The sequence below is a fragment of the Candoia aspera genome, chromosome 12, assembly GCF_035149785.1.
Source record: "Candoia aspera isolate rCanAsp1 chromosome 12, rCanAsp1.hap2, whole genome shotgun sequence".
Taxonomy (NCBI): domain Eukaryota; kingdom Metazoa; phylum Chordata; class Lepidosauria; order Squamata; family Boidae; genus Candoia; species Candoia aspera.
Window position 1 is genome coordinate 12,802,003 of NC_086164.1, and position 15,162 is coordinate 12,817,164.

The 15,162-nt window shown below is 40.2% G+C and overlaps 1 protein-coding gene across 1 annotated transcript in view; it reads left to right on the forward strand.

The window, feature by feature from the left end:
- Positions 1-13,141, forward strand: part of POF1B (POF1B actin binding protein) — a 33,399-nt gene extending 20,258 nt beyond the window's left edge. Inside the window, exons 6-15 of the mRNA XM_063313701.1 lie at positions 958-985; positions 1,495-1,569; positions 2,206-2,298; positions 3,230-3,343; positions 4,313-4,465; positions 5,724-5,834; positions 6,192-6,320; positions 6,820-6,884; positions 9,160-9,274; positions 10,246-13,141. Coding sequence (XP_063169771.1) covers positions 958-985; positions 1,495-1,569; positions 2,206-2,298; positions 3,230-3,343; positions 4,313-4,465; positions 5,724-5,834; positions 6,192-6,320; positions 6,820-6,884; positions 9,160-9,274; positions 10,246-10,266 — 904 coding nt within the window. The 3' untranslated portion in view covers positions 10,267-13,141. The remainder of the gene's footprint in view (positions 1-957; positions 986-1,494; positions 1,570-2,205; positions 2,299-3,229; positions 3,344-4,312; positions 4,466-5,723; positions 5,835-6,191; positions 6,321-6,819; positions 6,885-9,159; positions 9,275-10,245) is intronic.
- Positions 13,142-15,162: the final 2,021 nt, after the last annotated feature.

A 15,162-nucleotide genomic window follows, 5' to 3' on the forward strand; every position in this document is an offset into this window, starting at 1 on the left:
CAGCAGTCTTCATAGTGCTGCTTGCGTATGAGAAATGGGGTTGATTGAATGGGGTTTGGGAAACCTTAAACTATCTTAAAGCATTGTTGCTCATTTCTGTGAACAGCCACATAATCCCTGTCCCCCTATTAGGAGTGTGTTGTGGCAACATTCCTGTTTTTCATTTACAGATAGTCCTCAGTTAATGCCAGAATTTCTGTCGCTAAGCGATGCAGTCGTAAAGTGCAGTGTCACACAGCTGCATTGCTTAGCGACTGCAGTGCCAGCAATCCCCGGCTACCATCGTTAAGTGAGGACCTCACATAATAGCATCTTCTGACTTCCTGCCAGCTTCCCCACTGACTTTGCATGTGGGAAGCTGGCAGGGAAGGTCGCAAATGATGATCATGTGGACCCTGCAATGGTTGGAAATCCTGGCTGGTTGCTAAGCACTCCGATTGCGATCATGTGACTACAGGGAAGCTGCGACAGCCGGAACTTTGTGGACCGGTTGTAAGTACCACTCGTTCAGCGCTGTTGCAAGTTTGAACAGTCGCTGAACAAATGGTTGTTAAACAAGGACCACCTGTATACATCTGCTACGCACTGAATTCCCAGGTCATGCTAAACCATAACTTAGTCATGGTTTGCTGAATAAATCACAGTTGCCTGGGTTCACGCAACTTTCTTAGCCATAAAAGAGGGGCCATCAGTGTTCCACTGAGGGGTGCCACCAGTTGGACTACAGGTTGATCTGCACTGGAGGGATGTGCTTATTTTTGGATGTGCATTTCATCTAATTATTTACATTTTATATTCTAGAAGCAAAACACTATTTTTTTGAAAGGCAACTTAGAATATGCCTTCATCAACCAAGTCAGAATGAAAGAATTACCGTGATAATAGTAGTAATAATTATAATGTGCTCCGTGGATAGGTGAACGATGGTGCTAATGTTTTCTTGTATTTCTCTTATAGAAGATACAAACTGGAATTTCTGAATGAGGTAAGTGCCCAAAGCTTTCCAGAATAATAAGAATACCCTGGCTTTGTGCATTAATAAACAAACTATGGTTAACTGTCTTTAACTCTGGTTAAAAACCCAAAAGTAATAGCATAAGACTGGTCTTAACTTGCCCAAGTGAAAATTATGCTGGTCTTAACACAAATGGTAGGGTTCCCCCCCCCTCCCCGTTTTATAGTGGCTCTTAGAATTGTTTGCCATGGAAGATTCTCATCCCCAAATGTGCCACCACGGAAGATTTGGATCCCAAACAAGTAGCCTGATTTTAACAGGCCTACTTCTAAATATTTTGAACACTCAGCAGACCGTAAAGCAGTGTTTCTCAACCTTAGCAACTTGAAGATGTGTGGAGTTCAACTCCCAGAATTCCCCAGCCAGCCAGGGAGTTGAAGTTGACACATCTTCAAGTTGCTAAGGTTGAGAAACACTGGATTAACCCATAACAGCACTTCTGATAATATGCATTCTATTTCTTGTTTTGTTTTCAATAGACAGAGGATATTGAGAGCTTGATTCCTAAAGGGCTTTCGGAATCAACAAAACAGCAGATCCGTTACCTTCTGGAGGTAGGGAGTTGTAAAGAAATTTGTGGAAATCAATGGGAATTGTGTTTGATTTCATGTTATGAAGCCATTTTGCCCAGAGCCCTACACACTTACAAACAATATTGATGTAGTTTACATATTTACTTACTGCCCTTCCTATGATAGATTCCCTGTTGATGAATAGCAATTATATGATTAGAAAATATGCAGTAAAAAACTAATATTGATGAAAGGAGGTATTAAAAGAACAAAAAGTCCAAGATAAATGAAATAATATCTTAAACTGTTGCAGCAAATAACATGTCCCAGGGTGGTACTCACAAGGTTGGAATAGAGGTGTCACATTTTTGAATCCAAAGTTGCTGTAAATATGTACTGGGTCCAAAGCTGATCCATATTGCCTCCTATTCCTTGTGGTATAATGGAGCACTATTAAGGGCAACCGTAGATACGTTATGGTGGGAGACTGATGCTATTTCTCCTAGATTTCCATCTGGCCATTTCTCACCAACAGGGCATTGGAGCGATTTGAGGATTTGAATGGTCTTGTAACTCTACAGCTCAGTTGCATGCTTGAACCTGTGCTTGATTTTGCATTAAAATCTTGCTGCTCCAAAACCATCCTAAAATGTCTGTTTTGCTTTCCACCTTTCCTAGATGAGAGTAACAGCTGATAAATCGATGCGGCTTGTCCTTGCTACCTTCAACGGCCTTCGAGAGGAACTTCTCCATCTGCAGGATGACTTAGGGGTGCGTAGTTCTGTTGGTTGGGATGTGCCCAGGTGTATCAGTCAGCCTTCCCTGAACTGGTGCCTTCCAGATGTGTTGGGACATGCTGGTTGGAAATTACATTTCAAACACATCTGGAGGAGGCCGGAATGGGGAAAGCTGCACCCGTTTGGCACTTGTGATCTAGGGCCAGGGTTCATAAAGCGACTTCAGATTTTCAGGATCTTCCTCTTGTCACTGCCTGTTTTTGAAACTCCTCTTGATTTTGATCGACATGCATACAAATTCTGGGTAGAAATATCTGATACTTTCTTGGATGGTGGAAACAAAGGTTGTGTCTGTCACTATTTCTCAAAGATTGTAAGTCAGCTTTCCGTTACTTTTTTCATGGGACATCTGAAAGCATCCTTTGAGACCAAACCATGGATAAGAGGTGACTTGACTTAGTTGTGATGTGCAACAGATTTCATATTCAAAATGTTTTGAGTTGGAACACTTCTCAAATGGTTGGTCAGGACAGGTGTCAGTATTTGTCCAGTGAGGTTGGGAGAGAATCTTATGAACTTGGGACATTTTTAATTAGAGGTGTTTTGTATTGTTTGTAGCTGCATTGGAATCACTGATTTGTACCTTTATTCATTTTCTCTATGCTTATTTTTCAACAGCTTACAGGCTTTTAATTCATGAAATTCTGCCTCTCTTCCAGTTAAGATCAGGAGATGCAAGTTTAGCTTTGAGTGTCAATGTGTTGCAAAACAATAAAGGCATATTTTAGGACTGACTTTATGGTTCAACATGCCTTTGGAGATCCAAGCATCACTTTTTTTTAGATTGGAAATGTACTTTCTCCTTGTACACCATGAGAAAAAAATATGTATGTATGTATGTAAGTACGTATGTTTATATGTAGCATATAGGGTATTTTTAATAGACTGTCTTGGGGTTTTTACAGAAGCTGGAAATGGACAAGATGCTGCTTGAGAAAGATCTGGCTTTCAAAGAAACTCAAGTAAAAGAATATGAGATGCTTTTGGCATCTGTGCGAGAGAATAATCATCAGCAGCAGGTGAGTGGGCACACTTTGTGGTACCAAATGGTGCTCCCTGATTTAAACTGTTTTCTTGTCCAAATGTTCAATTTTTGTATTGACCTATCAGTTGATCTAATACCAAAATGTTCTTCTAAAATGTCAAGAGAGAACATCAAATTCCAAGGAAAAAAGAGAAGGTTGGAAGGGGGAAGAATAGAAAAATACAACCAGCAGGTTAGGTTAGACTGGTTAAATGTTTCCTATTCCTGTTATAAGAGGAGAAAAAAAATCTTGTATGAAGAAAACTGCTTTGTTGGGCAAATGTAGCCATCATGTCTTGCTTTATGGCTTACGTGTATATCTAGGTAATTGTGGCTTATTCAGTGACCACAGTTAAAGGTGGCTTAGTGTGATGTATGAACAACGTGTACAATATTGATTATTTGCCATCAAGTTGGTGTTGACTCTTAGCAACCACATATATTTTCTCCAGGAGGATCTGGCTCTAACTTGGTTCTTCAGATCTTCCAGTGGTGCATGCATCACCACCTTAATGGAGTCCCTTCACCTTGCTGCTGGTTGACCTCTTCTTCTCTTTCCTTATACCTTTCCCAGCCTTAGAGCCTTCTCCAGAGGCATAATGTGTCCACAGTAGGATAACTTGAACCTGGACATTTGTGCTTCCAGTGAGATCTCTGGGTTGATTTGTTCAATGATCCACTGGTTTGTTTTCTGGACTGTGCACGGTATTCTCAGGACTCTTCTTCAACACAAAAGTTAAAAAATGTCAGTATTCTTTCTATCCTGCTTATTCAAAATCCATGTACAATAGGATGGTCGATCAGTATTTTCAAAGGTGACAAGCACGTAGGAACGGTGGCCCAAAATGGTAGGGGGGCATTGTGAAGTACAGAAAGGGCATTGAGCTAAACCATAAGGAATTAGCTTCTCCCAGCTGGCAAAGTCACCTAAGACTGCTTCCTTCTGGCTGTGCTGTGTTTGCAGCAAGCCCTCCGTGAATACACTCTGAAGTGCCGTTCCCTGGAAGAACAGCTCCTCTCTTTCCGTCACAACGACAGTGAGCGGGAATTCCGGCTGAAAGACTTGGAATACAGCAAACAAGCCTTGGAGCAGGAAATCCAGAACTTGAGACTCCAGGTAAACTGGCCCCCTGTCTTTCCTTTGGTTAGTTCTCAGCTGATGCTTGGAATTCCAAGGGCTACCCTTGAAAATGGAAAGGAGGAACACAGTAAAAAAGGGGCAAGTGAGAGAACACCATCCTGTCCCCCAAATGGTTTTCCTCATGGCAGCATTCTGGTCCCTCCAAGTGTCCCTTGCATCCAGAAGTAGCATTGTTATGGGGAGTTACGGGGAATTAAATATGATGGCCACTCTTTTTCAGTAAGTTGCACATAGGAGGTTGTACTCTGAAAAAGCACCTGGGGGAAGGAACATATATGAACATAAGTAAATTTAATTTTTGAATCATGATTCAATTAATTAGATACCCATTGAAAAACAGACATTAGCAAAGATTTTGGACAGTGACTGTCACTCAACGTAAACTGCACTGAGTTATTTGGATCAGTGTAAGATAATGCAGTTGGGTTAGTAGATAAGATGCTGGACTAGCAGCAGGGGCTCTAAGATTGGAGTGCCCTCTTTGCCATGTAGTTCATTGGGGACTTCTTTTATTTAATCCATTCAATTGTGTCCGATTCTTGGGGACTGCCTGGATCAGTCCCTGCAGTTTTCTTGGCAAGATTTCAGAAGTGGTTGGCCATTGCCTCCTTCCTAGGGCTGAGAGAGAGGGACTGGCCCAAGGTCACCCAGCTGGCTTTGTGCCTAAGGCGAGATTGAGCTCACAGTCTCCCAGTTTCTAGCCTGATGCCTTAATCATTCTTGGGGACTTAGGACCAGCTTTTCTTAGCCTGTCCTGTCTCACAAGTCTGTTCTGGGAATAAAATGAGGGGAGATGGCTTATGTACCCTGTCTGGTGCACCCTGAGTTAGGTAGGTGTAAAGAGTAAGGAAGATGATTTCAATGGAAATATGCAAGAACTGTTACCTAGGCAAAAGTGGGGTGAAACATTTTTTAAACCCTGGGAAACGAGGTAATATTTGAAAGAGGTTCAGGCAGACTCCTCATTCATTCACAGCACAATCAGACATGCAAGATTCTATTATGATAGCCATTCTCAATTAAGGTTGTCCTAGTCTTCCTGTGGAGTTGATTTCCTGGTCTGGTCTACCTGGTGGGGCTGACAGTAGGTGGGTGAGTGGGTGGGTGGGGGAATGGCTGAATGAATGAATGAAAATTAATCCTTACAATAAATAAGGCCCATTATGGGGAGGTTGCTTTAAAGAATTGTTAGTGGTTTTTTAATGGCAGAAGCTAAAATATTTCCTCTGCTCAGACTTCCACCAATCCTCTGGGCCAGACCACCACGGATGAACTCTCCAGCCGCTACGTGGAGATGATCAATCAACTCAGAGAGGATAAAGACCGAGAGATCCGCTGTCTGCGGGTAAGTTGGCTTCCTTATCGAAGGTGCCTTATTGCTTGGCTCTCTCTTAAGCCATCTCTGTTCTGCAGAGCTGGGGCCTCAACAGGTGATGGTGCCTGGTTGGCCTTGTCTGGGCCTGGAACCTAGGCTGGGTTGAATAGTTGGATGGGAGACCACCAGAACATCCCAGAGGGGGAGAATAGCTTGGGAGGTTACAAAACAGTCCAGAATAAGATGGTGGTAAACTCCTCCTACACTCTTACCAGGAAAACTGCATAGTTACATCCATCAGGGATTGAACTTCACTCCAAGGCCTATCTAGGAATGGCAGAGTTGTCTCTTGAGCACTTGCTAATACATGCTTTGTTGCTGCCATAGTCCCAGTTGTCCGAATTCCAGAAGGATTTCTCAAGAAAGCAAGGGAGCGACGCTGACCTTCAGATGAAAGTGCAGGAGTTGATCCTGAAGCTGGAAGAGAGGGAGGCTTGTATCAAGCGGCAGGAGGAGGTAAGTAGTGCTGCAATGAGGGTTGGATCAGGTTGCTGGCTTGCACAGCCTTTATCCCGAATCAAGGAACCATCAAGGAATAAACACACCCCAACCAAGACTGGCAAGGCAGGTTACTGTATATAAACAGCCAACAAAACTTCCCTCCCCCTGCACTGATGATGTTACCTCACTTGGTAATGAAAAGTCTGCAGGAAAACAAGTTCAGGAAACACCAAGAAGCCAACTGTATCCCTTTCTCAATCCCACAGAGTTCTCCCAACTGTCTGCCTAGCTATTGGGATGCTCAGGGAGGCTTGCTCTCCATGAGTGGAGCTCAGAATTTCACCCTAGTTACTCTTTAATTTACGTCTCCTTTCCTAGGGACCTTATTTCCAGCAAACCTCATCAGCATTAGGAATTCTCTGGATTCCTAAAGGAACTGTAGGATTTGAAATGTTGAATAGTCTACATGTGATGACGTCTTTTTGCCTGAAATGTTTTTTTTTAAATCTTTCAGGAAGTCTTCAGACTGAGGCAGGAAAATCTAACCAATCAATTCACAAAGACCATCATCACAAAAAAGTAAAGCTATTGTGGGCAACTGCTTGTTACTGTTTGTGTTTTCCCCTGTGGCAAGTTAGAAGAACAGGTTTCTGCCCATAAGAAGCTTACAGTCCAAAGATGGGGGAAGAACAACATGGCTGGCCTTACAAAGATGCAGCCTGAACCTAAGTTACAGAAACTCAATTGCTGTGTTCTTATAAGGTGCCATGCCTGCACAATGAAAACCTACATAATGGTTTAACATGATGGTCTGACTCATGCAAGTTGCTAAGAATCAGGCTGTGTTCTTACTGTCTTGGAAAATACTCAACCAATGTTATTCTAGATGACCAGGTTGTGTGAACCAGCTTTTAAGTTGTGTTTAGGTTGCATTTGCTTAGGATATGTGAAATTACTTTGGGCTTGCCAGAAACTTTATAGAAAAGGAAGTTGGAGAAAGTAAACAGACTTTGACTCCCTGTGACTTGGAAGCAGCTTCCAAGGAAACTTACCAGTGATTTTGGCTTTTAAATGCTTGTGGCTGGATGAAAACAGGAGTCCACTGCAAATAAGCATTTCAAATTTCCCAGGTCTTCCTGGTGCTTTCAATATAATCTGCTGCTTGCTTCATTTATGCACACATAAAAAGGTGTTCAAAGTAACACTGTGGCCTGTGTTCACATGACTTCCTTAGAGGTGTATACTGAATTAACCCTTTTTTTGAATTTGCAATATATTAAATCCTAAACTAACCAAATGGGATGGATTTGGACAACATCTAAGCCACCCAAAGAGAAAGAAAGATTTAAATAAACTATCTTAGGCAAATGCAACCATTCAGTTTTAAAATATTCTGGTTAATTATTATCCAAGTTGAATGAGGATTTGAATGGTGGTTACTCTGAGACTTGTTGAATGCTCTATCTGAATGAATTCTATATCATGCAACCTCTGAATTAATGGGAATGACATACAGAATTAGCTTCATTCACATGTTCTGGTGCATTAAGCGGTAATGCAGTGTTTCTCATCCTCAGCAACCTTGAGATGCGTGGACTTCAACTCCCAGCTGGCTGGGGAATTCTGGGAGTTGAAGTCCCCACATCTTAAAGTTGCTGAGGATGAGAAACACTGCTGTAATACAATACTTTTTCACTTCTTCTATTTATTTAATGTGTTTTCTTTTTAAAACCTACCCCAAGTGTATTCATTTTCTTGGTACCAGTCTTTCTGCCCTGATCAGCACACAAGAAGCCAACAGAATTAAAAACAAATACAGAATGACATTTGGCCATAACAAAACAGCAAAAACTAAAACTTACTGAGAAATAAACTTAATTGAGAACAAAGTATACAGAATAACTTTTTTTGGGAAAGCAATTATTTGTTTATTTATTTAATGTTCTATCCCGCCTTTATTATTATTGTAAATAACTCAAGGCAGCGAACATACCTAATACTCCTTCCTCCTCCTATTTTCTCCACAACAACAACCCTGTGAGGTGAGTTGACCTGAGAGAGAGGGACTGGCCTAAGGTCAAACCACGGTAACTGCCCTCTGAGGTATATCTTAGCTAAGATTGACAACTATATTGCATACGAGAGATTAAAATAGAAAATGTTTCACCACTTTTTATTTTATTTATTTTTCAAATTTCTATCACCACCCATCTCCCCCAAACAGGAGGATATTTTATCGTAATTTTATCATAATTAACATTCAATGTGGTCTCCCAACCAGCTGGTGAAAATGAAAATTTAAAAAAAGGAAAGACTGAAATAAATCAAAAGAAAAAAAAATGAATGGACACAGTGCAGGAATTTTTCTGCCATATGTATCTTCCTGTTCCTTCTAAATGTAGATAACTAAAATTATATTTAATCAGATCGAACTCTGCAAAACTGGAGTTTTTTAAAAATAGGGCGGCCTAGAATCTTTCTACAATCGTGTGTGTTTGTGTGTGTGTGCACATGCTTCAAGTCAGTTTTTGACTCCTGGTGACTGCCTGGCCCTGTCCCTGCAGTTTTCTTGGCAAGATTTCAGAAGTGGTTTGCCATTGCCTGCTTCCTAGGGCTGAGAAAGAGTGACTGGCCAAGGTCACCCAGCTGGCTTCGTGCCCAAGGTGGGACTAGAACTCACGGTCTCCTGGTTTCTAGGCAGGTGCCTTGACCACTACACCAACCAGCTCCTCAATCTAATGGTGGCAATTATTGCAATAGGTAGATGATAGTCCTGTCCTACTTTAAAGAATGGAATTATGCCATGTAAGGTCTCGTTCAATGTCATCGTTGATAACTGCTTTTCACCTGCCAGATTCAGGAATCAGTACCCCATCCTTGGCCTATTGTCAGATGACTACAAAGTTACATCACCTGTCAGGGAATCACAGACTATTGTGATTGAAAAAACTGGAGAAAGGTGGAAGCAGGTAACTCCTTTATTTTATTTATTTCCTATCCTGCCTTTATTATTTTTATAAATAACTCAAGGTGGCAAACATACCTAATACTGCTTCCTCCTCGTATTTTCCCCACAACCACCACCCTGTGAGGTGGGTTGGGCTGAGAGAGAGGAACTGGCCCAAGGTCACCCAGCCGGCTTTCGTGCCTAAGGCGGGACTAGAACTCACAGACTCCTGGTCCCCTTGCCTTAACCACTAGACCAAACTGGCTCTGGCAGAATGTCTTCCCATGTTGAATTAGACATGCAGGGGCTTCAGGATCTGAGTCTTAGGGTTTTAATAGATGGGAGATAGTGGGGCAATAATGAAATTAAGGCTACATAGAAGGAGTAATTTCAAAATAACTTTAGTTGCATAATGGTATTTTGCTCCTTGGATACAACTCAATCCTATGAGTGCCTCGTTGGCAGAAAAGCAGGATATAAGCCAACATAAGTACAATACAGGATATATTATTCCTGAACAGTGGTTTTCTGCCTGCATTTCATTGGCTGGGTTGTGACAAGATGGAAACAGAGCATTGCACTATTTGGAATTCGTAGCCAGATAAGGTATTTGCTACACCTACAGCCTCAACAAAGTGTTCAGAATGCTAAAAAGTGTTGAATATTTCAAGGTATCAGAGGCAGGCTGAAGAATTTTCCATCTTCACATCCTATAGTAGATATCCCCAATGAGAAAATTCACTTGTGCAGAAAATGCTACGAAAGCAATCCTTGGTTCTCGAACTCATGCTACCTAAGGCAATGGCGAAATAGCATGTTGCAGATTAGTCGGGAAACCTTAATGTTTTTAGTAAGTGCTATTTGGTGTTAAAGGCCAACTCCTTACATTAGCTGGACAAAACCAAAGAGCTCAGGATAAATAGTAATGTATCTCTTGGCATATTTTAGCAAAGATGTGGAGATGAGTAACATGTCTTACTTCTTTTGCAACAGGAATTGTTTCCTTCTAATTAAGGAACTGCTGGCTTCTTTCAAGAATGAGCAAGTCTGCTGGACAAGTTATGGCTGATGAGAAGAGTCTACATAAAAATAAATATTGTTACATTATTTTCTGCTCCCCCATCCCCACCCCCCTCATTTAATACTTAAAGTCTGAAATAATTTTGTTATCAGTCAGGGTTGGAAGGCATTGTTAAAGCACACACAACGCAGCATTTGAACAAGTTACTCAAACCAGTGGTTTTCTACCTTCAAGCTGAACTGGTCAACTGAAGAACTCTGTGTGTGTGTGTGTGTGTGTGTGTGTGTGTGTGTTGGGAAGAAACATGGGCTGGGGCATTCAGAAATCATGTGTGTATTAGCTGAGCCCATGTCTTCTCCCTTTTGACTCCAAAGATCTGAGAATCTTAGAATATATCCAATACCTGCCTGATGCTTCAGTTTGCAGAGACCAATAATTACTGAATAAATGTTTTTCCTTTCTGGAAATGTTCAATCTATTACCAATATTATCTAGAAATGTTAAGATTACTTCCAACACAGCCTATTAATGAAGGCAGTAAAAAATTATTTGACAAATATACTTTTCTTATATACATATACATATGTACATACGTACATACATACATACATACATACATACATATATTTCTTACTAGCAGTTTCTGCCTTTTGGAAACCAGACACAGTTAGTAACTTTAGTTAAAGCACCTAGTTGGTAGCACTTGGGTGTAGGGTTAGATTTTGTTATTGCTGTAGTCCCTGCATTGGATGATGGGTCAAATCTTGAACAGGCAAGTTTGGATTGAATATAGCCAATTTGTTTCTAAGCTTTGACTTGTTGTATGAAGCTAAAATCTAATATGTGGGGAATGGAGGGAGAATTGATTAGAAAGGCAATTTTGTTATTGCACTTTGTTAAGAGCTGTATGTTGTCCAGAGAAAATCAGATAACGCTTATGGACTGTTTCAGCATGAAGTTGAAAATTGGGTTTGAGATTTGAAAGTTGTGCTTGTATCTGTGTTGAGATGGTTATTACCATGGATTCACATCATCACAAGCAAGAAGTTTAGGTCGCACCGCACTGCCTTCCAGCTAGGGCTGGGGAAGACACACTTCCCACTTAGGAAGACAGTAATGAGGGATGGAGAATAGACGACACAGCTGAAGGAGATACGTGTCAGATTCTGCTGTGTATAGATGCAACATGCTTGCTTATTCTTGATGGCTTGTAGAGTCAACTAGCTTTCTGTCGGCAGCATATTTGTAAATGAAAATAGGGTGAAGTGGGGTCATAGAAAGATGTCTACGACACTGTCTCAAAATTGGACTTAGGATTTGATGCCAAACAGCTTGCAATTACCTGTCTACCCAAAAGAGCATCGTGTTTTGTGACACCACATTATTGGTGGTGCAGCTAACGTTGACATAACTGCTTAGACTTGCTTCAAGACTGAGGGGCGGAAGGCTACCAGTCACGGACTTGAGAAGTTTTGTAGAATACTACATGGTAGGAGAAAGACATAGAAAATTCTTTACCTCTGCAGCACAGATCTATGAAGCCTGGTGAAGCCTAAAATACAGAAATAAAGCAGCTCCTACTTACAGTATGACTCTTATAAGCTGTGTTAGATCTTGCCACAGACAGGACTTTTGGACAGGGGAATTGATAAGGAGCAATGAGGCTGTGTTCTTATACTGTCGTCTCTCAAGACAAATCATTTCTCAGGAATAAGTCTATCCTAAACTATTATTGAATGTTGTGACCAATGATGGCTTTTAGATGTATGAGTCAGCTTTTGATGTTACTTTATTTCCTATTTTGCACTTAAGAGGTTTATTTCATATGCCATCCCTTGACCTGGGAAACATCTGCTTTTTGTTTAATGACATTCTTTAAAAACACACACACACACACCCAAATAAAAAATATTAGATACATATTATTATGTATTTAATATTTATTATTATTATTATACAACATCAGCCTAACCCAGATCCTTAGGAAGGACTCGATAGGTGGACAAAAATGCCAAATCCAGTCTAAACATCTGGCTGACTGTGAGATGAACCATAACAACAACAACACCACCACACAGAAAATCTGAAACTTCAGTCAGCTGCTCAAAGGCTGCAGTTCTGTGCCAGCTTCCTTAGGAGCAATTCCCATTGAGATTTACATTTCACGTTGGGTCTACATACAAGATGCATTTTTAGATAGCTTTGAAGAAATAGAAAATAAACTCTGGGCTTCTGTTAATGTGATTTCGAAGTAACTGAAATTAGAACGTGGTTCAGTTAAAATTCACAATGTATAAATCATATCAGCTCTCATGTGGACATTTTCTTAGGCAGCTAAATCTATTTAAGCACCAGCTCACAATGGTGACATAAATATGTCTTGAGTAGCCATAGCTAAGGTAGGCCCATTTAAAGACAAAGGCATAGACAAGCCTCGGTGTAAAAGAAAAGCCTTATTTGACAGTACTTGGAATTATCGTTATTTTCTGACTTGCCAGAATAAATGTGTTGAGATTCACATCTCTCTTTGGCTTCCTTGATATGTTGTATTGCTGAAAGTTGGGAAATCAATTGAAGTAATAAATGCAAAAGGACAAAGTTGAATTTGAAATGGGTGAGAATTAGTGAAGCGTACTTGGCTGTTCTCAACATAGTCTCAACCATTTCTCAGTATTGCACAGAAGAATGTTATGGTTACAATGTTTTAAACAAGAGCTGGTTTTGCAGTTAATAAAATGCCAGTGGGTTTTCTTGTAAGGCTCTGCTTTGTGGCTGTGGCACTCTTTTTCCCCTTTTGTTCCACTGGGTGAAGGGCATTTTGGAATTGACATGGACAATCTTTAATAAATCTGTGATAATCTACAAGAACATGCTTGACTCTTAGTTAAATAAATAAACATTTCTAAACTAGATGGTTTAGATCTCCTGTTTCTTTAGGCTGCTGCCGTGTAAATAAAACTGGATGTTAACTGTTAGGATTATACACACAATGTGTGTTATTGTAGGATTGGTGGCCTTATAAATTTCCAAAATAAATACATAAACTAGTAGAGTTGCCTTTTTTTGAAAAAGAAAAGAAAAAACCTGGGAAGCCTTTTTTGGCTTTTGAAACGATTACATAAGGGGCAAGTAATTTTCTCACCCACCCTAATCCTTACCTGCTGTTAACCATTTTAACTAGCGCTACACAACCTGGTACATACAGATTTGGTTGGCCCTCTCTCTCCTGCCATCTAGCAGTCATCTGAAGGACTACAGCCCACATTTGGTAGCCCAGCTATACAAATCACTGGCAAGAGCTTAAGCGTTAACGCTTTGGGCAAGCGCATGGAACAAGCTGCACGATTCTTGGTAGTGTGTCCTGTGAGTTAACAGCAATTTTACAAACAGTCTCCTGGTTTCTAGCCTGGGGCCTTAACCACTAGAACAAACTGGTTGTATTATTATTTATAATTAACTGATGGGAGGGGCAATCAAGTCATTCAGGAATTTCAAGATTATGAAAAGTGCTGGGAAAACCAACAAATTTTACAGATCCCAAAGCATATTTCTATACCACTTATTTATCATGCCTGAGTTTAAGTGACAGTTTAAACTTGAAGTGTAAATTCAGTTTAAATCAGACGTGCTTTTAAATTTTATGACAAAATCAACACATTTCCCAGTTTTGCATGTAATCTGCCAGATGGGCCTCATGGTTGGAATACTTGGCTTTTAGCATCTCGCCCTCCCCACCAGCACCAAAAAGCCATACAAGGAGATACATGCCAAATGCTTGGAATTTTTCTACGAGGCCACTGTTGTACTAGTGCTGCTATTTTAAAATAAATGCCCCTGGCACAATTCTCAGTTACTGCAGATTTAATAAACAATTGTTTCATGCAGCTGAAATTAAATGAACAGGGTTGTTTTGCATTTAAAAGAAATCTGAAGGCAGGTTTTTCTTGTGCTTTTGTGTAACGACAATCACAGTAAACCAGAAATCTAAATACATAAATTTTATCAGCATGAGAAAGGAATATAAAGGTTCTTGAGTTTGGAGTGCAAGAGATGCATTTTATTGTATGCTCATTACAATGAGTAACACATTTTGAAATAATAATCCCACATAACAGTGACAATCTTATTTTACAGCGTGTACATCATTTTTACAGCCACATAAAACACAAGTAGTTTCCTAAGGTTTCCCAAAGTTAACTTTCTGAAGGTTGGAAATATATATATAAAAAAAATTTATTCTCAAGGAACTGATTCTCATCTGGTGCAAAAACAAAGTATGAACATTATCTGAAACACAAAGCCACAATATAGTAGCATGAATGAATTAAAATTACAATTCATCGTGTGAACAGCTGTGTGCAAACATGAAGCAACTTAAAATATAAGTTTTTAAAAAAGGACACATGTATAACATTTATGAACAGATTTTTTAAATTATTAAATAGCCCTAGACCAGCTTGTTATATTAAGCGCCATTTTGATTTGCAGCATGCTAACACAAAGCATTGTTTAAAGGGATGCATATTTCAAATGTATACACTGTAAACTGAAGACCCATGTCTGACCTCTAGTGGCGGCTTACTGTTCTGGTTAAATACTGCATACATAACTTCCGTACAGGTTGAGAATGCGAGTTTATAGCATGGTGTGTGTTTCATATGAATCCTTTAAAAGGTGCAATTTCCATTTCTATACTGATTTTTTTTAAAAAATTAATGGCAAGCCAGGACCATGGATCCTAACTTGCCAGAAACACTGCTTGTGAAAGATTCACTAGGAATTTCCAACGGCTGACTTCTTTCTATCGTGATACTCTCTCTCAAGGACGGCTGTGAAGTGAGAAGAAAAAGAACAGTGCCCAATAACTGCATCCATCATTCCCCCCCCCC